This window comes from Mesoplodon mirus (assembly GCF_964341445.2).
Source record: "Mesoplodon mirus genome assembly, chromosome: 18".
In the NCBI taxonomy this organism is placed as follows: domain Eukaryota; kingdom Metazoa; phylum Chordata; class Mammalia; order Artiodactyla; family Ziphiidae; genus Mesoplodon; species Mesoplodon mirus.
The window spans coordinates 38,231,203-38,257,398 of record NC_138994.1 but is presented as its reverse complement, the minus strand read 5'-3'; the positions used below and the strand labels follow the sequence as shown (position 1 = coordinate 38,257,398).

The following is a 26,196-nucleotide window of genomic DNA, read 5'->3' as shown; positions in this document are numbered from 1 at the left end:
TCTTCATATATGAGATATTTGGTAGGTAAAGTTAATGATTTTAATGCAGAAATGAACTCACCACTAATCTATTCTGGAAGGTCATAAATGTGGGGATGGAAATTGAGACTGAATGGCATGTAAATTCAGCTTGGAAGCTGCTTTCCACTCACCGACGTAGTAAATGCAACAAACTCTCCGTTAGATCCTACCTGAGCTATCCCTTCCATCTTCTTAAGTTCACGGGAACCTGAGACTTGGCCACTAAACTGCTTACTGGAGGGAGAGACCGCTGATGACAGCTGAAGTGATTGAACATTGCTTACCAGTAGTTTGAACTTGTTTGCTGTTATCAGCCTTTTTTCATCATTAGTGTATAGGAATGCAAGAGATTTCTGTGCATTAATTTTGTACCCTGCAACTCTACCAAATTCATTGATTAGCTCTAGTAGTTTTCTGGTGGCATCTTTAGGATTCTCTATGTATAGTATAATGTCATCTGCAAACAGTGACAGTTTTACTTCTTCTTTTCCAATTTGTATTCCTTTTATTTCTTTTTCTTCTCTGATTGCCATGGCTAGGACTTCCAAAACTATGTTGAATAGTAGTGGTGAGAGTGGACATCCTTGTCTTGTTCCTGATCTTAGAGGAAATGCTTTCAGTTTTTCACCTAGTATATCTTCTTTGGAAAAGAAAGTTTAGAGAAGAAGCAGCTCATTTTTTATCTGGGTTATCTTTTATTCTTGTGTTGCACGAGTTCTTTTTATATTCTGGACACTTTACCCTTATGAGATACATGATGTGCAAATATTTTCTCCCATTCTGTTGGTTGTCTTCTTTTTTGATAGTTTTCTTTGAAGCACAGAAGTTTTAAATTCTGATGTTCAATTTATCTTTTTCTTTTGTTGCTTTTGCTGTAGTGTCATAGCTAAGAAATCATTGCTTAATCCAAGATCATGAAGATTTACACTTAAATATTCTTTAAAGTATTTTATAATTTTAGCTCTCACATTTAGGTCTTTGATCATTTTGAGTTAATTTTTATATATTGTGTTCTGTAAGGTTCCAACTTTATTCTTCAGTTTAATAAAGTTATCCAGTTGTTCCAGCATCATTTATTGAAAAGACTGTTCTTTGCCCATTAATTTACCATAATGTAAAAGTCAAAGCCATTCTTTAAAAACTCACTTGATTGCTCAAAGATTTCTATTTCATTTATGGGAAATGGCTTATGAGCAGTCTTTTTTTAGGTAACTGCCTAATTCTCCTTGAGTGGTTTTTTTCCTTTTGTTGCAAAGAAAATGAAATGAGCAGGTGGGATGTATTCCATGAATGCAAGGTTGGTTCAATATTGGGAAATTGATTAGTATCTTATACAGCATTATTAAGTATTAGGAACAATGATATGATTATTTCTCTAGATGCTGAAAAGCCTGTCAAAAAATTCAATACCCATTATAATAAAAGCACTTAGAAAATAGGAAAAAAAAAAAAGCCTTTACGCTATTACATACCCTAGCAATAAACATGGTGAATGCACAAAATACGTTTTCGATTTAAGGTATTTTTTTTTCTTTTAATATGGGCTCTGGAATTTGCCAAGTAATTTTTTTCAATCCTGAAAAGGCTCTGCGAGAGGAATAAGGAGGGAAATATGTATGCGGAAAAGTAAATCTGCCAACAGTGTTTGGTGAAATAAACAGATCGTTTGATGGCTTACTGTGGACATGTCCTGAGGCGATGTGGCCATGTCCTTAGGGAGCTGTTTGGGGGGTTGCTGGGAAATAAAGTGATAGGTCACCGGCTAGGCTATTTTTAAATGAAAGCTTAGAAGTTGGCTCTGGAAAACCCTCTCAGGTTATTATGCTTCCCTCCTCCTTTAGTCCTCCAGAACGTGAGATTCCTTTCCATGTGTTTTCTGGCATTAAAGTCAGGACACTCTTAAGTTTTAAGTGGAAGCATTATTAAAAACTGCTTCAGAGTAAAGGGCATTTCCTAGTTAAATTTCACAATTATGTTTTCCAGTTCCAAAAATAACTTGGGGGACTTCCCTGGTGGTCCAGTGGCTAGGACTCCGCACTCCCAATGCAGGGGGCCTGGGTTCGATCCCTGGTCAGGGAACTAGCTCCCACATGCCACAACTAAGAGTTTGCATGCCGCCATTAAAGATCCTGAATGCTGAAACTAAGACCCAGCACAGCCAAATAAGTAAATAAATAAATTAATAATAGGAAAAAAAGCCTTGGAACTCAGAGTGAACCATCATCCTAAATAAATTGTCTAAGAGAGAGAACAGTGGGCAGAGGCAAATAATTTATCCAAATTCATGAGGAAACTAATTTGTTAGAATTTTAAAATAATCTGATTTCAACCATGAGCCTACTTGAAATTAGACAGCATTTAATGTTTAATCCTTTATGAATGACACACTTAAAAATTTTTTTATGGTAATAAAATATACATAATTTGAACTTACCATCTTTTTTTAAATTAATTTATTTTTTAAAAATTTTTGGCTGCATTGGGTCTTCATTGCTTCGTGAGGGCTTTCTCTAGCTGTGGTGCGCGGGCTTCTCATTGCGGTGGCTTCTCTTGTTGTGGAGCTCGGGCTCTAGGTGCACGGGCTTCAGTAGTTGTAGCACATGGGCTCAGTAGTTGTGGCTCACAGACTCTAGAGTGCGGGCTCAGTAGTTGTGGCGCACGGGCTTAGTTGCTCCGTGGCATGTGGGATCTTCCTGGACCAGGGTTCGAACCCGTGTCCCCTGCATTGGCAGGCGGATTCTTAACCACTGTGCCAGCAGGGAAGCCCCCTTTGCCCATTTTTGAATCAGGTTGTTTTTGTTTTGTTTTAAATTTTAGGAGTTCTCTATTTTAGATATTGCTCCCTTATCAGATATATGATTTGAAAATATTTTCTGTGACCCTGTGGGTTATCTTTTTACTCTGTGAATAGTGTCTTTTACTGCACAACATTTAAAATTTTTCATGAACCAATTTATCTAGTTTTTCTTTTGTTACCTGTGCGTTTATAGAGTCTTATCCAAGAAATCATTACCAAATCCAATGTCATGAAGCTTTTGCCTATGTTTTCTTGTAAGAAACATGTTTTAGGTCTTACATTTAGATCCTTGATCCATTTTGAGTTAATTTTTGTCTAAGGGTCCAATTTTGTTCTTTTGCAAGTGGATATCCAGTTTTTTTTAAAATTAAATTAAATTAAATTTTTTATTTTTTGGCTGTGCCATGCGGAATGTGGGGTATTATTTCCCCAACCAGTGATCAAACCCATGCCCCATGCAGTGAAAGCACAGTCTTAACCACTGGACTGCCAGGTAAGTCACTGGATATCCAGTTTTCTTAGCATCATTTGTTGGAAAGACTATCTTTCCCCCAGTGAATGGTTTTGACATTCCTGTCAAAAATTACTTGACCATATATGCAAAGGTTTATTTCTGGCCTCTCTATTCCATTGGTCTATGTCTGTCTTTGTGCCAGCACCACACTGTTTTGATTACTCTAGCTTTATAGTAAGTTTTGGTATCAAGAAGTGGTTCTTCCAGCTTCTTTGTTCTTTTCCAAGATTCTTTTGACTATTCAGGGACCTTTGAGATTCCATGTGAATTTTAGGATGAGTTTTTCTCTTTCTGCAAAAGGCATTGTTGGGATTTTGATAGGGATTGAATTGAATCTGCAGGTTGCTTTGATTGGTATTGACATTTTAATAGTAATAAGTGTTCCACTTCATGAACATGGGATGTATTTCCATTCATTTATGTCTTGTTTAATTTCTTTCAGCAATATTTTGCAGTTTTCGTCGTACAAGTCTTCACCTCCTTGGTTAAGTTAGTTCTTAAGTATTTAATTCTTTTAGTTGTTATTGTAAATGGAATTGTTTTTGCATGTATAGAGATACAACTGATTTTTTTGTGTTGACTTGGTGTCCTGCTACTTTTCTGAATAAATTTATTCTAACACATTTTAAACACATTTTTGTGGAGTCCTTAGGTTTTCCTACATACAAGATCATATCACCTGCAGATAATTTTACTTCTTCCTTTCCAATTTAGATGCCTATTATTTCTTTTTCTTTCCTAATTGGTCTGGCTAGAATTTTCAGTACTATGTTGAATAGAGGTGATGAAAGTTGGCATCCTTGCTTTGCTCCTGATCTTGGAGGAAAAGCTTTCAGTCTTTACCATTGAGTCTGATGTTTGATGTAGGTTTTTAATGTATGGCTCTTATTGTGTTGAGTAGTTTCCTTGTATTCCTATTTGTTGAGTGCTTTTATCATGAAAGGGTGTTAAATTTTATCAAATGCTTTTTCTGCGTCAACTGAGTTGATCGTGTGATTTTTTCCTTCAGTTGATGTGGCATATTGTTGATCATCTTCATATGTTGTAGGATCCTTGCATTCCAGGAACAAATCCCACGTGGTCAGGATGTATAATCCTTTTACTATGCTGCTAAATTCAGTTTGTTAGTTTTTTTTGTTGAGGAGTTTGGTGTCACTCTTCAAAAGGGATATTGTTCTATAGTTTTCTTACAGTGTTTTTTCTTGGTATCAGGGTAATGCTGGTCTCATGGAATGGGTTAGAAAGTGTTCTCTCCTAAAACGGAGGAGTCACTAGCTAGGGCTGCCCTAGGCCGGTTGTGTGCCATGTGGCCAGCACACCAGCTTGGGTGGTTTTGACTTTGAATCAAAGCTTCAGGTGAGGCTCATCCTCTAGACAGACCACCTTATCACAATTCTAGTCGTTTAATTTTTGTGTTTCTTTGTTTATCGCCACTCTGTCTGTCTAGGCGGTGAGCTTCATGAGGTCAGAACCCACGTCTTCTTGGTCCATCACCCTGCAACCCCGGCCCCGCCAGCACCCGGTTTGAATGGCATCTCGTGTGCCTTAGGTGAACAGGTGAGCCAGAGTCATCCTGGAGCTGAAAGGAGGCTCAGCACGTGAGGTGTGGATGTAAAGTAGGGAGCTTGGTCTTTTTACAAAACGCTGTTAACGCTGCCTGTCTGGGGACTTACCTGGTGGTCCAGTGGTTAAGACTCCACGCTTCCAATGAAGGGGGCGCAGGTTTGATCCCTGGTCAGGAAACTAAGATCCCACATGCCGCATGGTGCAGCCAAAAAAACCCAGCTGCCTGCCTGGCTGCCTTTGCTCAGTTCCTGTCTGAGATCCTCTCTGGAAATGCTTTATTGCTTTTTTTCAGTTAGCTTATGAGTCAGCAGGACCTTAGCATTTACAAAGTGCTTCCCATGTGGTTTCTCATTGGAATAATCACCCCCATTTTGAAGTTAGAACACTTAGTTGCAGAGAGTAAATCTGCTTGCGTCACACAGCAGGGACATGACAGTGTGAACTTGAACCCTGCTCCCCAGTGCCAACTTGGTGCTTTTTCTGCTTTACACCCACGGTGAGCGCCTTGTGTGGTTTCCGTCGAGGAGTCTGGGCCTCTTGTGTGCTCTGGGAAAGAGGGCAAGATCACTCAGGCATCTTCCAGTAATACTAAATTCATTTTATAAAGCACATTAGAAACCAAAATTGTGGGACATCCCTGGTGGCGCAGTGGTTGAGAGTCCACCTGGCGATGCAGGGGACACGGATTCGAGCCCTGGTCCGGGAAGATCCCACATGCCGCGGAGCAGCTAAGCCCTTGCGCCACAACTACTGAGCCTGAGCTCTAGAGCCCGCAAGCCACAACTACTGAGCCCGCGAGCCACAACTACTGAAGCCCGCGTGCCTAGAGCCCGTGCTCCGTAACAAGAGAAGCCACTGCAACGAGAAGCCCGTGCACCACAATGAAGAGTAGCCCCCGCTCACCACAACTAGAGAAAGCCTGTGTGTAGCAACAAAGACCCAACACAGCCAATAGTAAATAATAAACTAAAAAAAAAAAAAAAAAAGAAACCCAAATTGTTTTTTGTGACAAGGTGTCTAGGTTGCTATCATAAGTGCTGTTTTTAAAAACTGAACAAAGACTTTGGCCCATAATAAACGTTAGCCTCCAGCACCCTGTCCTCGTGTCAGGAGCCCGTGCTGCAGGGTCTGGAGCTGTGCTCAGCACCTCTCATCCCACCCTCCCAGGCTGGGCATGCTGTGCAGCAGGGGCCCAGCATCTTACTGGAGAGCAGTGCTCGCTTCTCCAGGACTGGATGCTCAGGACCTGGTCTGAAATACTCGTAGGCTTTCCTTTTGGTTCTGCCTTCACTAATGCCAGCCTGCACTCCTTTAAACTGGGGGCCCTAAGGCTGGCATCCCAAAATACACCCCATAGACCACTCGTTCATGGCTCGTTCCAGCATTCCAGGGAGGGCCTGCTGACCTGAAGGTATCCTCTGGCCTCTGGTCCAAGTTACTCTGCCCTGGGTCAAAAGACCAGAGTAGACATGGGTGCTGGGAGCTGCCACTGGTGAAGTATCTGCTGTCTGAGGTAGGACGCTATCTTTTCTTTTCAGTCAGAGATGGCCTTAGCTGCTGCTTCTCATACGCTTAGACCAAGAAAGAGTGGCTTTACTCTGCTTTTACTTTCTGAAATTAGATACGTATTTTCAGATATGGGTCATAAGCATGACCTGTAGCTTACGTCACCTGTAATAGAACAGCTGGCTGTCAGCGCTAACACACAAAAGTGGATGTGGGCTGTGGGAACTGAGCCTGACTGCTTTTGCTGCCAAGCCCCTCCTTGCCCTGTGGCCTCAGTGTCCTGCCGTCCAGTTGGAACCCCTCTCTGCCCTTTAGCCTGATTTTCTTGTGCATAATATGGCAGCTTATTTCATGACTAATCCTTCCAGACCTGAACTCATTATCATTTTTAAAAATTAATTAATTAATTAATTAATTAATTTTATCTTTGGCTGCGCTGGGTCTTTGTTGCTGTGCGTGGGCTTTCTCTAGTTGCGGCGAGTGGGGGCTACTCTTGGTTGTGGTGCATATGCTTCTCATTGCAGTGGCTTCTCTTGTGGCGGAGCATGGGCTCTAGGGGCGTGGGTTTCAGTAGTTGTGGCTTGCGGGCTCTAGAGCACAAGCTCAGTAGTTGTGGCGCACAAGCTGAGTTGCTCCGCGGCATGTGGGATCTTCCCGGACCAGGGCTTGAACCCGTGTCCCCTGCATTGGCAGGCAGATTCTTAACCACTGCACCACCAGGGAAGTCCCTCATTATCATTTTTCACTTTGGAGGGTTTTCAGATCCCCTCCTTTGATTTTCAGATGTAGCTCTTAATGGTTTAATTTATATGTGTGGTTTCTGAGTAGATTCTAACAGCTTGTTTTTATTGACGGTTCAATTTATTTTATTTTTGTAACAGAGAAGAAAGGAATCTTTGGAACAGATTCCATCTGTGAAATGCAATGTAGAATTTTGGCTAAAGGGTGGAGAATGGAACAGATGGCATAAGAGGTGACGTGCCTGCTCCAAGTTGGTTTCTCGGTGACGGTCTTGTTTCTAGTTTGAGGTTTCAAAAGCCTCAGTAGAAAGTAGGAGAGCAGTGCAGACCCACAAACTTTCCGGCCGCCTGGCCCAAGTAACAGGCACCTGTGAAGGTGCTTTTCCACCTTCACACTCTTTTGACTTAGGTCTGGAGCTCCGTTGTGTGTGCTGCGAGAAAACACAAGCAGACACCTGGGCTTGTGACTTCCTCTCTCTGGTCACTTCCTGTGTGGGGAGTGAGTGGGTGTGGCTGGTGCGGGTGGGCGGAGCCTGCCTCCCCTCTCGCCACGTGCCTGTCCTGCTTTTGGCTCTGGCTCACAGCACTGCTGGGCTGACTGTCCCTCTGTGCCATAAGCTCATCTCCAAATGCTGGGAATCGTGAGCAAGACTTTTTTCCCACTCCCTTTTTTTTTTTTTTACCACCAGTCTTGTCTTCCAGTTATATCTGAAACTAGCAGTTTTAAGAAACATTTTGGTATAAAATACAAAATTTATAAGCATGTTATATGTCATTTTCAAAAAAAACCAGGCCCCTTTTGACCTTGCTTTACATAGGAGATTTATTTCCTGATCTGGAAATGTGGCCAGCCAAGACTTAGTTCCTTTCTTCCACTTGGGAGCCCCTTTTGCTCGGAGAAGGCCCCCAGACACCACAGCAAGTCAGTGGGTCTGAGTTACTTCTTTGTCTAGCTCTCCTGGCCATCATAACTGCTGAGGGGGAGACAGGAAGGAGTTGGCACAGCGACCTCTGAGCGTCTGGGAGGCCCGGGGCCCATCGGTGTGGCGATGTGTACTGCAGAGCAGAATGGCAGGTGGGAGATCTTTAAGAATTTGAAAAACTCCCAGAAAGAGTTGAGATTGTCTATATTAGCAGCTTCACCTGGTCAGGGGAGTTATGCTGAAGTTGAACCTGACTCTAAAATTAGTGGCTTGCTCTGGGGTGTCTTTTCCCACCATCATCCTGAGTTACTGGGCAAAGCTGCACTGGTTTATAGTTTACGTTCTGATTCTGTGAGAACTTGCCAGACTGAATGCAGATGCACTCTCCTTACAGAAAGTGGGCTGAGGATGGACCCCCTTAACCTGGTGCCATATTTGCCTCGGGCAGAGCGGTCCCTGGGGCCAGGAGACCAAGGCTGGCTCGCAATGTTGGGTCAGGTGCTCAAGGAATACCAGACATGTACAAGACGGTGTGTGGTTTCTCTCTTTTCTTCACATCAAGGGTTGCCGGCTGGGGCTTTGAACAGGTGCATGGAGCTGTGGTTGTCTGAGTGGGGCGCCTTGCTGGGTGGGTTTATCTTCATCCTGTTCCTCCCCTGGGTATGAGAAAGGGGTGGACAGGACATTGTGGCCCTTGTCTGCTCTCTCTTTGCTGTGTTGGCCTCCATGACTGTTGTGTTGGCCGCATTTTGTTTGTTTCTTTTTTATTTTTTTTAAGTTTATTGAATTGTAGTTGGTTTACAATGTTGTGTTAACTTCTGCTGTACAGCAAAGTGACTCAGTCATAGATACACGTATTGTTTTTCATATTCTTTTCCATTATGATTTATCAAAGGATATTGAATGTAGCTCCCTGTGCCATACAGTAGGACCTTGTTATTTTTTATTCTATTTATTTATTTATTTTGCGGTGTGCGGGCCTCTCACTGTTGTGGCCTCTCCCGTTGCGGAGCACAGGCTCCGGACGTGCAGGCTCAGCGGCCATGGCTCACGGGCCCAGCCACTCCGCGGCATGTGGGATCTTCCCGGCCCGGGGCACGAACCTGTGTCCCCTGCATCGGCAGGCGGACTCTCAACCACTGCGCCACCAGGGAAGCCCAGGTTTGCTAATATCTTGTTGAGGATTTTTGCATCTATATTCATCAAAGATATTGGCCTATAATTTTCTTTTTTGATAGTATCTTTGTCTGGTTTTGGTATCAGGGTGCTTGTGGCTTTATAGAATGTCTTTGGGAGTGTTTCTTCCTCTTCAATCTTTTGGAAGTGTTTGAGCAGGATCAGTGTAAGTTCTTCCTTGTATGTTTGGTAGAATTTGCCTGTGAAGCCATCTGGCTCTGGACTTTGTTTGTAGGGAGTTTTGTTTGTTTATTTGTTTTTACAGATTTTATTTCACTTCTAGTGATCGGTCTGTTCAAGTTATCTATTTCTTCTTGATTCAGTTTTGGTGGGCTGTATGTTTGTAGAAATTTGTCCATTTCTTCTAGGTTGTCAAATTTATTGGCATATAATTGTTCATAGTATTCTCTCATTTTTTTTTGTATTTCTGTGGTATCAGTTGTGATTTCTCCTCTTTCATTTCATATTTTGTTTATTTGAGTCTTCTCTCTTTCCTTCTTAGGGAGCCTGGCCATTGGTGTGTTAATTTTTGTTTACCCTTTCAAAGAACCAGCTCTGGGTTTTATTGATTTTTTTTTTCTATTTTTTTTTAATCTCTATTTTATTTATTTCCTCTCTGACCTTTATTATCTCCTTCTTTCTGCTGACTTTAGGTTTTCTTTGGCCACATTTCCTTTTCTTTCTTTCTTTCTTTTTCTTGGCCATGCCAACGAACCTGTTTTACCGACAGAGGTGCTGAGGCCTCAGCGGTGCGGCCCTGACCCAGGCTGGTGAGTAGCTGAGCCAGGATGTGAACCCGGCCAGGAGGCGACCCTGTGCTGCCACTCCATTAGTTGGTGTTTTCCAGGTGGTCTCTGAAACCTCTGACTTTTTAGAGGCAATAGGGCTGCGTATTGGTGCTTGATCCCTTGTAGCCTTCAGTGAAGTTCTGACTTAGCCCCAGGTTATGGGTCTGAGACAGGCAGACTCCACAGACCCAGAGGCTGAGCCGGTTTTCCTTTCCTGAGCAGTGTCCCCACCTCCCTGGGCTTCCTGGGCATTGTCTGGGCCCCGGCTGATTTGAGCCAAGCAGGGTGGTCCACCTTGGGACCTACGTGGTATAAGGATCTGGGATTGCCCTGGGGATAAAGCTCTTCCCGCACAGCTGTCCCGCTGGGCTGAAATGTACCCCACAGCCTGCCGTCTTCAGGGGCTGTGCCCTGTGAAGGCCCTCAGGCAGCACCCACAGACTCACAGAACGGCGGAGGTGCTCCTGCCCGCTCTCAGCCTCTCTCAGTACTACCAGGTGCCAAACAAAGGATCTTTGTTTTTGTTTTTGTTTTTTTAATTAATCAATTAATTAATTTGGCTGTGTCAGGTCTTAGATGCGGCACGCGGGATCTTCTTGCGGCACATGGGCTTCTCTCTAGTTGGAGTGCACAGGCTTCAGGGTGCGTGGGCTCAGTAGTTGTGGCACACGGGCCTCTCTAGTTGTGGTGCACGGGCTCTAGAGCGCAGGCTTAGTTGCCCCGCGGCATGTGGGATCTTAGTTCCCTGACCAGGGATCGAACTCGCGTCCCCTGCTTTGGAAGGCGGACTCTTAACCACTGGACCACCAGGGAAGTCCCCAAACAAAGGGTCTTTGGGTTCTCACCTCTCCCCTGGGACTCGGCCCTGCCTGAACATCCAGTTGAGGGCAGGGGTTGGTGCCAGTAGTACCCGGGTAAAGAGCTCGGCACTTCACAATCCACTTGGATTGCCAGGGCATCCACGTGTGGGTTTGGCACAGTGTAGGGTAAGAGGGAAATGTGTTCACTTAGCAGACAGTAGCCGGCGTCTTTCAGGAGTAGATTAAGTGGAGGTTGATAGGAAAGAGTCATTTTTGCAGATGTTCGTCCAAGGATGTTAATTTTTTATAGTGATCAAGAATTTGGGCGTATTTGGAAAGGGAGGTGAAAAATTAAGCTAAATACTAAACTAGCTTAGTTGACAGTTCAAACCGGAGCAGAACCTTTTAACTTAGATCGGGACGGCCCCTCCCAAACCTGGACTTCAGAGTCAAAGCAGCTCAGGGCACAGGCGGATCCGTGCTGGGATGTGTGTGTTCTTGGCTTCACGGTATCCACACAGTGGGTGCTGTCTTGGGAAGGGAGCAGAGATATGCTTTTAAATATGCGGAGTTGAGGGCTTGGGGGGTGGGCGAGGGCTTTACTCGGTCACCGCGGTGTGATGAGTGATTGAAGGCTGCAGGCTTGTTCACGGAGCTGTGCGCTTACTTCCCAGCCCCTTCCTCCCCTGGAAGCTGACATGCTTCTAACATCATAGTCTGGAGGGCCCGGGTGGGCATCTCAAGGTGGCTGTGTGGTGCTGCTCCCCCGTAGCTCCTCCTCAGCGTTCCTTTTTTTTTTTTTTTTTTTTTTTTTTTCCTTTTTGCGGTATGCGGGCCTCTCACTGTTGTGGCCTCTCCCGTTGCGGAGCACAGGCTCCGGATGCGCAGGCCCAGCGGCCATGGCTCACGGGCCCAGCCGCTCTGCGGCATATGGGATCCTCCCAGACCGGGGCACGAACCCGTATCCCCTGCATCGGCAGGCGGACTCTCAACCACTGCGCCACCAGGGAGGCCCTCCTCAGCGTTCGTTTAACCCCGTGTCTGCCCTCTTGGCTGCTGCTCTGGGCCCAGGGCCGTGGAGGGTGGGAATGAGGAAGGGAAGGGCAATTGTAGAAGGAACGGATGTCTCCTAAGCATGGACCCCGCATGGTAGCGCTCACCACGCTCCCGTGGGCTCCTGATTGGTCAGGCTGACGCAGCTCGCCAGGGGCACTTGGTGGGCACGGGCCACAGTACAGCAGGGCCTCCACTCCACAGCCTGAGTCTGCGCCCACTTGGCAGAGGGCTGCTTGCCCTGCCATGAGTCCCCCAGGCATCCGGAGGCCTGTGGCCGTGGAGCAGCCTGTCCAGGGAGGAGTGTAAAGATCGATCGGTATGGCTCCTTTTTCCTTTTAAAAAAAGTTTTTAGAAAAACTTTTCTAGTTTCACAAATATCAGGAATTGAAAATGATACTGGGTGATATTAAGTTCCTCGAAACAGATTTCTGCAGGAGGCTTGGGGCCTCCTTGACGCCCCTCAGGAGCTGGTCCTCAGCCTGCCTGGGCGACGTGCGTCTGCGCCCTGCCGCCCGCTCGTGTCCTTGCGGAGAGGACACTGGTCCCACCATGCTGGACGGTCCACACGGGGCGCGGGCCTGGGGAGACACTGACAGGCTCAGAGCTGAGGTCCGCACGAGAGATTTGGGGTCTGTGTCAGACTTGGGGGAGGAGGGTTGGTGAGTCCCTGGCGTCGTCCCACCTTGTCACTAATTTATCTGCTTTGTTCTTCCAGAAGGAGTCTGCTGAGGGCGAGGGTCATGGACTGTATCACCTCCACGGCTATCCTGCCCCTGCTGCTGGGCTGCGTGGGCGTCTTCGGCCTCTGCAAGCTGCTGCGGTGGCTGCGCACGGGCGCCTGCGTCCAGAACGCTGTGGTGGTCATCACCGGCGCCACGTCGGGCCTGGGCCGAGGTGGGTGGTGGGGCAGTGCCGGGCGGGGGGCAGCGGCGTGGGTGCAGACACGTGAGGCGGGCCGGCAGCTGGGCGGCAAGGGCGGCACTGCCCTTGGTCCAGATGGAGAGGGAGAGCTTAAGCGCAGGGAGAGACGGCCCTGACCTTCAGCACCGGGGCCGGAGGCGGAAGCCAGGGAGGGGGCCTCATGTGCACGTGGGGCAGCCTCAGCGCCAGTCGGTGTGGAAACAGGCACTTGTATGTGGAGACTTTCAAAAATGGACACTAACTTAGGGCCAAACAAAACGTTCCTTATCCTGAGTTCAGCGAGCATCCCAGGTTTACGGCTTTGGTGTAACCTCCAGCTTGCCGTCCCCTCATGGGGCCGTGCCTCCAGCCGTGCCCTGGCACCTTGGCAGGTGGGGACAGGAGCAGTGAGGCCTCAGCTGTTCCTCAGCCGGGTTCTCCAGTTGAGCTCAGATCTAACCTAGTGGCCACGTGGAGCTGCTGGGTCCCAGGCCCACCCCACGTGCCTGTGCCAACCGTGGCAGTGTACCAGGGCAGGTGCGGGTGTATCAGCTTCCGCACATGCTCTGCACCACCCCCGCACGCCCCCCACGCTCACGCTCAGTTCCATGGAACGAGGCCGAGAGGCGCCCTGAGTTGGGGTACACCCAGCGCTCCTGCGTCTCCTGGCCGGTGAGAGTACAGCCAGTGTGGCCCAGGGCCACGTGCTGGCCCCTAGGCCAGGTGCTGGAACAGACGGATGTGAGGCAGGGTCCCTTCCCTCTGGGAGCCCGTGGTCTGTGCAGAGAGGAAGGACTTCTCTCCGTGTGTTGCCCTTTCAGGACGGGTGTTCCCAGCGGGCTGGCAGGGGAGGCACCTAGGTGCGTGCTGGCTTGGGCTTATCTCCTGAGTCCTCACAGCTGATGCTCAGAGAAGGTGTGACTTGCCCTGTGACTTGTAGGCAGGAGCGCGGAGCCAGGACTCAAGCCCTCGTCTTGTCTCCCTGGGGGAGGGGGCAGGGTGGCCGTGAGCAGTAGGGTCATGCAGGGGCTGCTGGCACTTGAGATCTGCGGGAACACAGAGGAACAGACGGGGAGTGGCGGCAGGCTGCCAGGGGACCTGGGCAGAGAGCGGGGAGCAGGGTCCATGCGTGCACCAGCGTGGCGTTCAGGTGAGCTCTTGGGGTGACCCAGGGTCTGCCATCAGATCTCCAGGCCCCAAGCCATAGCCGGCCTCTGACCTTACTCAGCTGCTAAATATAGGGTGTCAGCAGCCGCTGCTCCACCACAGAGAGAAGCATTTTTTTTAACGTCCTTGAAGTGTGTCTGGGGTTGGCTGTGAGGGAAAGGCACACTGCGGCGCCGACGCGCACACGCGTGACGGAGGTGCTGTTCTCTCTCCATCCGCGCTTCCTCCTGTGACACCAGGGCCGGGAAGGGGATGGAAGACACAAAGCCCACTTGTCTGTGTGCGTCCGTGCTCTTTCCACCATCTCCTAGATTCCATTGGAGGGCCAGGAGGGCGTGTATCCCTCCCCCTCTGGCTGTCTCAGTACAAACACCCCTCAGCGACCGCCTAGGAGGCGTGGGGAGGAGACCCCGGCCACCCTCATGGCTCTGCCCACCCTGTCGGCCGCCCTGGAGGCCTGGGTGGCGTGCTGAGTGTTCGGACAGCTCTCGTGTCTCTCCTGCCTTGTCTCCTGGCTTGTCCTTGTGGACTGGCAGGACACTGGGTGAAGGGACACGTCTCGGCCCCGAGGCCATGAGCCTACTGGACTTACAAGCCAGTAGTGCTGGTGGCCTGGGGACCGGCTGACAGCCCAAGATAAATGTATTCCTTTTTCTCTCCACCCTCTTGCCTCTATATCACCTTTTTCAAGAAATGAAAATGGAATTTTCTCAGCCTGTTGGCATTTATGTCATTCTCTACACGAACTTTAATTTCCTCCCTTGGCTTTCCTTGGGAAGCAAAGCTTAAGCAGAACACGGGTGACCAGTTTCCAGAGCTGTTCAGACACTTGTGTGTCCCCCACCTTGGATCTTGGTGGCACCTCACTGAATGTCCATCGTGGTGGCCAGGCCGGGACAAAATGGGGTGAGGAAGCCAGCAGGGCTTCGGGAGTGATAGGAAACGGGCCTCAGGAGTGCCTGCCCCCAGCCCCACCCCCAAGGAGGCTCTGCAGGGCAGGTGGGATGGGGGCCGTGACCCAAGCAGACCCTGGGGCCAGAGCGGGGGCTGTGGCTCCGTCTGGGTTTGTGCCCTCGGTCAGGGTGAGCTTCAAAGGAGACAACACCGCACGCCTGGAAGTGCACCGGTTTAGTTGACTTGAACCTCCTTCCAGAAAGCTCCATCTGGGTGAGGCTGGGAGGCGCCGGCCCCGGGATAGCAAGTGAAGGTGCAGGAGGCGCCGCGTCTGGAAAGAAGGCTTTGCTGCCAGGGAGCCTCCTCCCTCCTTCCCTGAGGGACGCTGGCATTCTCCCCGCTTCGCTTTCGCTTTCGAGGCATGGGTGGGGGAAGGACCCCGCCTGGACCCCCGAGCCTCCTCCCTTCCTGGATCCCTGACCCTCCAGTGGGCTCTTGGGGCCAGCCTTGCCCTCCTAGCAGCCCGTGGCACCAAGACTCCGCTTGAGCACCCGGCCCCCGAGACTCAGTCTGGGCCCTGGGGGTGGCCGCATGGTCAGCTGGGGCCGCGGGGGCCGCACACACCTGCTCTTGGGCACACCTGCTCTTGAGGGAGACCTCAAGAGCCTCTAGTGAGGACAGACTATGCCCCCTTAAGCCCCACGTTTCCATTCGCACTAACAGTCATTCTTTAGAACATTTTTTTTTTTTTCTGCGGTATGCGGGCCTCTCACTGTTGTGGCCTCTCCCGTTGCGGAGCACAGGCTCCGGACGCGCAGGCTCAGCGGCCATGGCTCACGGGCCCAGCCGCTCCGCGGCACGCGGGATCCTCCCAGACCGGGGCACGAACCCGTATCCCCTGCATCGGCAGGCGGACTCTCAACCACTGCGCCACCAGGGAGGCCCCTTTAGAACATTTTAAGAAGGCAGCTTAGAAGCACGACGCAGCGCTTGTGCAGTGCCTTCTCTCTTCGCGGTACTGGCCTGGCCGCTGTAACCCGCTCAGTCCTAGCGCTGCTGACCTGCACCTACAGAAGAGGAAAGTGGGGACAAAGAGGTCGAAACTTCCCACATCACAGGGCCAGTCAGGGTTGGGAGTCTGAGTTGGACACAGGAAGTCTAGCCCGTGTCCGTCCTCTTGACCGCAGGGCTGTGCTGCTCTCCGTGGGCTGTGAGCCTTGGGGCACTAAGCACTCGGCTGTGTTTGGGGGCAGGGCGAGAGGACCTCAGCCCCTGCTTCCTCCCTCTCCCTGCCCCTCCCGTAGTGGCCTTGGGATTCACATGTGACCCTGGCTGGCCTAGTCCTAGTAATGCTGCCCCCACCAGGGCTGATCTGGTCCCTCCCAAGGATTTGGACACCAGAGCTTGGAGGGAACGGGCCAAGGGCACCCTTGTCTGGCCGGGGAGTGGTGTCCACGGGAACGCTGCGCTGTCTGCAGCCCGCCCCCATCTGGTGGAGAGGCCAGGCTGGGAATGAAGTCGGGAAGGGACCTGCTAGCATTCAGAGAGCTTGATTCCTACTGCCCAGGACCCTGGGCCACCAGCACTCCTGTCCTTCCCATCTGAACCACTCAGCTCCTTCCCTTAATCCTTGAGCTACCCTGGAATCCTGATAAATCCTCTTATTGCTTTGCCCTGGGTGACTTGAGTCTCTTTTCCTGCCACCAAAGAATATTGACTAAGAGAGGTGCCCAGATAGTTCTGGACCCCCCCGCCATGGCCTTCGTCAGTTGTCACCTGGATGCTGTAGTGACTCAGAGGAACCCCCAGCAGGAGGGAACTTTTTAAAATGATGCCACCCTTGGACTTCCCTGGTGGCGTAGAATCCTCCTGCTGATGCAGGGGACACACGTTCAGGCCCTGGTCTGGGAAGATCCCACATGCCGCGGAGCAACCAAGCCCGAGAGCCACAACTACTAGAGCCCATGCTCCACACCAAGAGAAGCCACCGCCATGAGAAGCCCGTGCACCGCAGTGAAGAGTAGCCCCCGCTCGCCACAACTACAGAAAGCCCGCGCGCAGCAACAAAGACCCAACGCAGCAAAAAAAAAAAAAAAAAATGATGCCACCCTTAATGCCACCCTGCTGCGTGGGCGCTCGGCATGCTTTAGCTCTTTAACCTCCTCGCGAGGGTGTCAGCCTCCCCACGTTCTGTCCCCGTTGCGTGTGTCCACGAGCCCTCGGGCCTGTGTACTCTCGGGAGGAAGAACCTGCGGGCTTCAGGCCTCGGGGGAGCCTCTCCGCCCCTTCTCACCAGAGTCCTGTGTCCCCCGTGCGTCCACAGAACCACAGAAGCAGCCCCGGCAGGTGTGTGCCTGCTGCGTTGAGGCAACGGCATCCCCGAGCTGGCGCCGCCTGCCCATCGGGCACATCCCTTGCCTCACTGAGCTCCTCGCCATGAAAGTGGGGAGATACTGCTCGCAGGGTGGATCAGAGCTAAAGGTTATGCTGGAAAGTTCTGAGCCTGGTACCTAACAGCCTGTCCCCTAGCTGCTGCCTTCCTCCTGCCCGTGGACGTCTGTCACAGCCCCGGACGTTGGCTCCGCAGTGGTGACAGCAGAGCTCCCTGTGCCGGGTCCCTAACCCTGCCCCATGGACTTCCACAGCGGGCCGGTGCCGATGGCTGCGGAAGAAGTAGCCCTGTGGTCTGGGGCTGGGGAGCTGGGAGCTGGGAGCTGAGCTGACGGTGAAGACCTGGGCCTCCCCAGCTGCCACACTGCTTTCTTCTTCCTCTAGAATGTGCCAGAGTTTTCCATGCTGCTGGTGCTAAGCTGGTGCTCTGTGGCCGGAACGCCGAGGCCCTGGAGGAGCTCACCCGAGAACTTGCTGCTTCCCGGGCTACCGAGGTGAGCCCAGGGGTGGTTTTCGTGGGGAAGAGGGGCCGCCGCGGTCGGCCAGCTGGGCTCAAATCCACCACTTGCGCAGCGCCGCGAGTTTAGGGAGGCCCCTCTGAGTGCCTTCTTCCTCCCCCATGTCTCCGCTAATACCTACTCACCTCTTGGCGGTGGTAGCCGGGAGACTGGCGGTGACTTTTGACACTTTAAGTTAAGATGACATTTAACATTTCCTTTCCAGTTGAGGTGCCTTTTATCCTTTTTCTTGTCTAACTGCTCCGATCAGAACAAGCTATGCTGAATAGCTGCAGTGAAAGCAGACATCCTTGTCTTGTTCTGGAGCACAGAGGAACACTTTCAGTCTTACACCACTGGACATGATGTTAGTTGTAAGTTTTTCATAAATACCTTGGGGAATTTCCCCCCTGTTCCTAGTTTTCTGAGAGTTTTTATCATGAAAGGGTGTTGGATTATGTCAGATCTCTTTTCTGCGTCAATTGAGATGCTTACGTGGTCCTTCCCCCTTCGTTCTGTTAATGTGGTGGGTTATACTGATTGATTTCCTTACGGTAAACTACCCTTGCATTTGCTAGGATAAATTTAGCCTGTTCATGATGAATAATCCTTTTAATATGCTGTTGAATTTGATTTGTTAGCATCGGTACTCATAAAGGATTTTGGTCTGTAATTTTCTTGTGGTGTCTTTATCTGGCCTTGGTATCAGAGTAATGCTGGCCTCACAGAATGAATCAGTAAGTGTTCTCTTCCCTTCGGGTTTTTTTTTTGTTTTCTAAATATTTATTTATTTGGCTGCGCCAGATCTTAGTTGTGTAATGCGGGATCTTTTGTTGCATTGCGCGGGCTCCAGAGTGTGCAGGCTTAGTTGCTCTGTGGCATGTGGGATCTTAGTTCCCTGACTAGGGATCAGACCCGCGTCCCCTGCACTGGAAGGCGGATTCTTAACCACTGCACCACCAGGGAAGTCCCTCCTCTTCAGTTTTTTGGAAGAGTATAAGTATTGGTGTTAATTCTTCTTTAAAATTTGATAAAATTCACCAGTGAATTTGGTTCAGGATATTTTCTGTTGAGAGGTTTTAGGTTACTGATTCAATTTCTACCTGTCACATGTCTGCTGAGATTTTCTGTTTCTTCTTGACTCAGTTTAGGTAATTTGTGTGTTTCCAGGAATTTGTCCATTTCTTCTAGGTTATCTAATTTGTTGGCATACAGTTGTTCATAGTATTCTTTTATAATCTTTTTTATCTATGTAAGGTCCCACTTTCAGTTCTAATTTTAGTTATTTGCATCTTTTCTTTTTTCTTTGGTCTAGCTAATGGTTTCTCAATTTTGTTGATCTTTTCAGAACACCAACTTGTGATTTCATTCATTTTCTTTGTTTTCTATTCTCTCTATATATATGTTTGTTTTTAAATATTTTATTTATTTATTTATTTGGCTGTGCCGAGTCTTTAGTTGAGGCACTCGGGATCTTTATTGCCGTGTGTGGAATCTTTAGTTGCAGCATGTGGGATCTAGTTCCCTGACCAGGGATCGAACCTGGGCCCCCTGCATTGGGAGTGTGGAGTCTTAACCACTGGACCACCAGGGAAGTCCCCTGTATTTTGTTTATCTTCTTTCTAATCTGCTTTCCCTCCTCTGCTAGCTCTGAGTTTAGTTTGCTCTATTTCCCTAAGATGCAAAGATATGTTAAAGATATGTTATTGATTTGAGGTTCTTTCCCCCCGCCCCGGCCATACTGCATGGCATGTGGGATCTTAGCTCCCCAACTAGGGATCGAACCTGCACCCCCTGCACTGGAGGCACAGTCTTAACCACTGTACTGCCAGGGAAATCCCCTTCTTTTTTAATATAGTCATTTATAGTTATAAGTTTCCCTCTTAGCATAGCCTTCACTGCATCCTGTAAGTTTTGGTATGTTATGTTTCCATTTTCATTTTGTTGTAAATATTCTCTAATGTCCCTTGTGATTTCTTTTTTGAGTCAGTGGTTGTTTAATGTCCCCTTGTCTCCAGTTTGCATGGTGTTATTGGTTTCTAGCTTCATCACTCTGTGGTTGCAGAAGATAATTTTTATGATGTTTATCTTTTAAAATCTGTTGAGACTTGTTTGCAACCTAACATGTGGTCTGTCCTGGAGAATGTTCCAAGTGTGCTTGTGAAGAGTATGTATTACACTGTTGATGGGTGGAGCGTTCTAAATATGACTGTTAGGTCCAATTTGTTTATAGTGTTGTTCAGGTCATCTATTTCCTAATTGATTTGTCTGGTTGTTCTATCCATTATTGAAAGTGGGGTATTGAAATATCAAAATATTATTGTAGAACTGTTTCTCCCTTCAATTCTGTTGATTTTTGCTTCCTATATTTTGAGGGTCTGTTATTAGGTACATAAGTGTTTATAAATGTTATACCTTCTTGTTGTAATGTACCTTTTAACATTGTTATATAATGTCCTTCTTTGTCTCTTGTAACCTTTTTTGATTTAAAGTATTTTTTTGTCTGATATTAGTTTAGGCACCCTAGCTCTCTATTTGGTTACTATTTAAATAGACTATCTCTTTTCATCCTTTTCCTGTCAACATGTCTTTGGATCTAAAGTTAGTCTCTTAAAGACAGCATATAGGGGGCTTCCCTGGTGGCGCAGTGGTTCAGAGTCCGCCTGCCGATGCAGGGGACACGGGTTCGTGCCCCAGTCTGGGAGGATCCCACATGCCACGGAGCGGCTGGGCCCATGGGCCATGGCTGCTGAGCCTGCGCGTCCAGAGCCTGTGCTCTGCCACGGGAGAGGCCACAGCGGTGAGAGGCCCACGTACCGCAAAAAGAAAAAAAAAAATGTTTTGTGAATGAAGAATGAAACTGATTTGGCCTGAGAAGGATAGCAGCTCTGTGATGTAGGACAGTGCAGCGCCAGGCTGGCACAGGGCGGCAAGGGGAGCCATGCTTCCATCATACGTGACCCCTGCCCCATGGCATTTACAGTCAGTTAAGGAGAAAGGCTGCCCAAGTCAGGTATGAGCAGGGTTGGCAGGCTCCTCCAGGTCACATCCTTCAGAGAAGTGTTGTGACCTGTCCCTTCACGGCCAGGCCCTCCCAGCACTGAGAAGCAGGGCCTGTGGCTCCCATGCCCGTTGCTCTGAAGCTACGTTTGGCTTCTGTCATTCTTGCCCAGGTGCAGACTCACAAGCCTTGCACGGTGACCTTCGACCTCACAGACCCTGGGGCCATAGTGGGGGCCACCGCGGAGATCCTGCAGTGCTTTGGCTATGTGGATGTGCTCATCAACAACGCTGGGGTCAGCTACCGCGGCACCATTGTGGATACCAGCCTGGACGTGGACAAGAGAGTCATGGAGACAAACTACTTTGGTCCAGTTGCTCTGACGAAAGGTAACGGTTGTGGGTGAAAAGGAAGATGAGCACAGGCACGTCGGCATTCTTTGTATTTCCCTTGGTTCCTTCTTCCTAGACCTGGCCTGTCCCATCCGTTTGACCCTGGAGTCAGTAGTGTCCTTACATCCTGGGTGTTGGCTTTTCTGGGCTTTTATTTGCATTTTCTTCCACTGCTTTATGGTCTTACATCGAGATGTTCTCCTCAGCAACAGCCTCATCTGCACAGTGATGTCTTTCCACTGTGTCTGCACACCTACAGAGTGGGGCATTCTGACGTCCAGCCACGGTTCTCACTCCAGGGAGAGGCCCTCCCTCCCCTCCTGGGCGCAGGGGCTAAGAGTTCCAGTAAACAGTCCCCCCAACGACTCTCAGCATGAGCTGCAGCAACCTCTGCCCTCTCCCCACAGCGCTCCTGCCCTCTATGATCAGAAGGCGCAAGGGCCACATTGTCGCCATCAGCAGTATCCAGGGCAAAATCAGCGTTCCTTTCCGATCTGCATGTGAGTACTTCCTTCTCCTCCCCACGTTTCCTTTATTGTTTTCTCCCTGTTATAAAAACAACACGTTTACTGTCCAGAACTCAGATGTTAGAGAAGCACTCAGCACAGAACGTGCAGGGGCGTCATCAGCGTGTGCTCCTGAGCAGAGGCCTGAGCTCAGCCCCAGCTCTGCTCCTCGTGCCACGTGCGACCTCGTGCCGTGGCCCCCGTGCTGTGCCTCCCGAGTGTCGGCCCACAGGTGCTGCCCCGCCACCACTTAACCGCATGTGCCTCCAGAATTCTTCTACATGGGATCAAATGTGCAAAACTGGGGTTTTGTGGTTCGCTTATTCCATTTGGCAGTGTATCTTTCTGCATCAGCACATATGGGTTTACCTAGTTCCTTTAAGTGGATATGCAGTCATTAATCGAATGGATGTGGCATAATTTCCTTAGTAGTTTTCGTGACACATGAGGATTTGCGTCCCTTCAGTCGGTGACTGGTAGCAGTGCTGTGCTGTGCACAGCATCCTTCAGTATTTTTATCTCTGGGCGCTCATGGGAGCGTTTCAGTAAGATTAGTTCTGAAAAGTGGACATAGGACCAAAAAATTAACGCTGCCAGCTTGACTTCAGTTCCGACTCTCACTCCCTGCATGAATGGCTACGCCAGAATGTTGAGACTGCGCCATCACAAGCACCAGCAAGCAGATTCTACTTTTGTTAAAAGATCTGAAAGATGATTTCACAAACTGTCCTGGGAACTGCATTCTTTGCTCCACCGTCTGCAAGGAAATGCTCAGCTGTAATAGTCTCCCCCTCTCCAGATGCTCAACATAGCCACGGGAAGGGAGGGGAGGGGCGAAGCCGCCTCCACACCGTGAAAGCACGGCCACGCACACCCAGCTGGACAACTGGGAACCACCTGTCAGCCCGAACGCAGCGCAGCCATCCTTCTGGTGCTGGCTGTGTGTCTGGGTCAGCTGTGGGACTCGTCTGAGCCCACACTGCCCCCTCATGTCATCCGACAGTCTCCATGGCCATGCTCAAGACAACGTGAGACACCCACCGTATCCGTGCTTGTTTCTGGGGCGGTTATTTCCCTTTGCCAGTTCTCTGTCTCACTTCGCTGGCACAGGACAGCCTCCTGAGGAATAGATATGCAGGCATCACATGTGACAGAGCAGATGAGGCAATAATAGGGAAAAGGATATGCAGGGTAAAGGAGTTCTTTGCAAAGTGTTCCTGTACTGAATTATTTCCAAACTTCACTTGGATTTAGTGCCACTGAGTTTTGTCCTCCCCTTGGCTGTGACTGCGTAGGTCACACTTGGTTGTTCTGGGTGATTTATAACCACCAGGCCAGACAAGGCGGCGCCTCCTGGGCACGTCGGCCAACCCAACGGGCAGCAGTCTCCCTACTCGTGAAGTGTGGGTGGCTTCGTGTACCTCTCGGGGCTGCTGTGAGGCCGAGTGGGAGGATCCAGGATGTGTGTAGAGCACGTGGAACCCTGGGGACCACAGTCACGGCGTTTAGGTTAGCACAGCCTGGCCGAGGACCTACATACAGCCCAAGAGCCGTGGAGACCGGGGGTCAGGGAGGCCCCCAGGTGGCTCAATCCTCTCGGGCCTCGGCCTGGGCCGTGCCTCTGGAATCATGGCTGGTAGGAGCGTGTCTCTAGCCACCCACCCGCAGAGCGTTCGTTCGGCCAGGCCGCTCCTCCAGAGTCTCTGCAGAGTCTGGATGCTGCTGGGCTGCTCACAGGACCTACAGTTACGTGGCTGATGGATGCCCTTTCCTCAGGCTCGAACGTGTGGACTCCAAATCTGGAAACCGTCAGTGGAGATGCCGTTTCCCAGGAGTGCCATCGTAGGGTTCCTCTGTCCCCTCAGAGCACCTGACGCCGTGCAGAGAGGCTGTTGCTGGGGAGCGGAGGGGGCCCGGACAGCTCTTCCAGATGAAAGGCCATCCTGTGGAAGCTGTCAGACAAAAGACGTGAGAAGGCCAGCTGTGGGGTTGTACACACGCTCCTGCACGTGCAGGGAGCCTCCCTGGATGCACTGTTGCAGTGTGGCCTGTGACCACGAGGGGCACGGCAGCCGCTCCGTCTGTCCCCCGCTGGAGAGAGCTACGTGCAGGAATGACACGGAAACAGGCACAGCGTGAGGCCATGTCCGCACAAATAGTACTTCTGTGTCGCACCCCGTGTAGGTACCTGGTTGATGTGAGAAATGAATGCTGAGAAACCGGCAGCTTGGCTCCCTCTGGGGAACTGTACTGGAAGGCACGAGGAGGACTTTCACTGGTTACTTTATTTCCTCCTGAACTATTTGAATATTTTACCCAGTAGGCATTTTTTTTTTTAAAAAAACTTTTAATTTAGATTAACTTCACACTTAAACCTTGCAGGAACAGTACAAAGAACACCCGTGCACCCTTCCTACGCATTCCCAGTGGTTCACATTTGACCATGTGCGCTGTGTAATGTTGTGTGTGAGCGTACCTGTATGTCAGTGTATCGTGTACAGTGTTTTCCCTGAACCACACGAGAGCAGGAGACCTGACACCCCCGTGCCTGTCCAGGGCCCAGACTGGGTGCCTCTGACTCAGGGAACGAATGCGTCCCCACCCCTCACCCACCTGCCTCTCTGGCCACCGACCTTTGCAGACGCGGCCTCCAAACACGCGACCCAGGCCTTCTTCGACTGTCTGCGGGCCGAGGTGGAGCAGCATGACATCGAGGTGACCGTCGTCAGCCCCGGATACATCCACACCAACCTCTCCCTCAACGCTGTCACGGCCGACGGGTCCAAGTATGGAGGTTAGGCCCTGGTGTCGCTTTTCTTCTATGCAAAGCCACCTGATGATTCTGTGGTCGTTTTCATGTTCTTTCAGAAAATAAGTTTAAAACTAAACCACTTGACACGTGGGCGTTGGTCGTATATACTGACGACTGACCTCACTCGGCATGAACCCGAGCTCAGTGAGTCTCTCGTTTCATTTCAGTGATGGACGAGACCACGGCCCAGGGCCGAAACCCCTCGCAGGTGGCCCGAGATGTGCTGGCTGCCGTGGGGAAGAAAAAGAAGGATGTGGTCCTGGCCGATGTGGCGCCTTCCCTGGCTGTTTACCTGCGGACTCTGGCTCCCAGGCTCTTCTTCAGCCTCATGGCCTCCCGGGCCAGGAAGGAGCGGAAACCCAAGCATTGCTAGTGACTGTCTGGGCAGGTGGCGCGGCAGTACCGCTGCTCCACAGGGACAGGTGTGTTTGTGTGGACTGTACTGGATTCTTGCCTCATGGGGAGGAGGGGGAGGGAGTCACGCCTCTCCCGCAGACCCCCAGCCTGTCCTGCTGGAGGAGGACAGGCTTCCTCCGGGGGGAGGGGTAAAATGCAGCTGGATCTAAACTCTGGGACTGAATGAAGTAAAGGGTTGAGCTGTGGAGCTGTGATCCCCGAGGGCAGGCAGAACCACACCTCCTTTGAATTTGGGTCTCGAGATCAGAAGACATCCTGTCATCTGACCCAGTTCTCGTATTTGACTCACCTAGCGCTGGGGGCAGAGCCCATCCCTGGGGCTCGGGGAAAAGGCTGCTGCCGCCTTAACACTGTTCACAGGGTCCCCCAGCATCTTGTTTAGCGCGGCCAACAATCAGCATGTGACTGGCTTCTCGACGTGTCCCATCGTTCAGTGTGCTGGAGCCGCCCATCCACACCTGGCTTGTTTCTGGTGACAGCTTCTGCTCAGCTGCCCCAAGGTGGCCACAGCTTGTCCGTCTCCAGCTGCCTCACCCATGAATCTGATCTGCAGGCAGATCACAGGCTCCCTTTCCAAATCTGGCCTGTTTATTACAGAAACACCTCCCAGTCCCACCCAACAGGCTCGGGAGGGTGGTGGGCACTGCACGGTCAAGACAGGTCTGTTTAGGATCACTGCCAGTTTACCCTTGTTCCAGACCATTTGCCACCCAGCACCCAACTGAGGGACCAGCATTTCCAGGCCCCGTGGAATTAAGTCAAAGTTTCTCACTCTTCTAAAATCTCTGGCTCTCCCCCTATGAACAGATGGCCCCATCACCCCCATACACCCTTTTGACACCTTCCCTGCACCCCTTGTTACTCTCTGGTGTCTGATCTTCCTGAGGGATCCTTTAAAACTACGTGAACATCAGTCTGGTTGCTGCTTAGAAAAGTGCCCTTTAGGGATGACCGAGCAGAGCCTCGGGCCAGCATGGCCCCCTTTTCTGTGGAACACGAAGGGGGCAGCAGGTTGAACTCAGGACACATCAGGACAGCTTCAGTGCTTTAAAAAAAAATACAGATGTTAGTTTGTGTTCTCCTAAATCAGAATCTGGACAAGAGGTCCCAGGCCCCAGCTCGCCAGGTGAGCCCAATGGAGACCCAGTGACTGCCAGGCCTCGCCACCTACCTGTCCTGCCACACCTCTGAGCGGCACTGAGCTGCGCTGCCTTGGACCAAGGCCAAGGCGAGCGAGGCGTGACGCTGCTCTGGGAGGGGCTGGGCCTGCCTGTCGAGAGGCCTGTTCGCGCTACAGGTGGTGCCCCTCCTGCCGCCTGCATGCTCCCACCA

General features: G+C 50.3%; 1 protein-coding gene across 4 annotated transcripts in view; it reads left to right on the top strand.

Moving 5' to 3' along the window:
• DHRS7B (dehydrogenase/reductase 7B) overlaps positions 1-26,196 on the top strand; it is a 40,912-nt gene that overhangs the window by 5,292 nt on the left and 9,424 nt on the right. The window contains exons 2-9 of one of the 4 annotated variants that reach the window (XM_082602781.1): positions 4,780-4,889; positions 8,462-8,597; positions 12,603-12,781; positions 17,624-17,733; positions 20,910-21,126; positions 21,537-21,629; positions 24,277-24,429; positions 24,615-24,869. In XM_082602781.1, the coding sequence (XP_082458907.1) occupies positions 8,476-8,597; positions 12,603-12,781; positions 17,624-17,733; positions 20,910-21,126; positions 21,537-21,629; positions 24,277-24,429; positions 24,615-24,820 (1,080 nt within the window). In that variant the 5' untranslated portion in view covers positions 4,780-4,889; positions 8,462-8,475 and the 3' untranslated portion in view covers positions 24,821-24,869. Of the gene's footprint in view, positions 1-4,779; positions 4,890-8,461; positions 8,598-12,602; positions 12,782-17,623; positions 17,734-20,909; positions 21,127-21,536; positions 21,630-24,276; positions 24,430-24,614; positions 26,133-26,196 lie in introns of those variants that run through there. The other 3 variants (XM_082602783.1, XM_082602782.1, XM_082602784.1) reach the window with 3 other exon arrangements.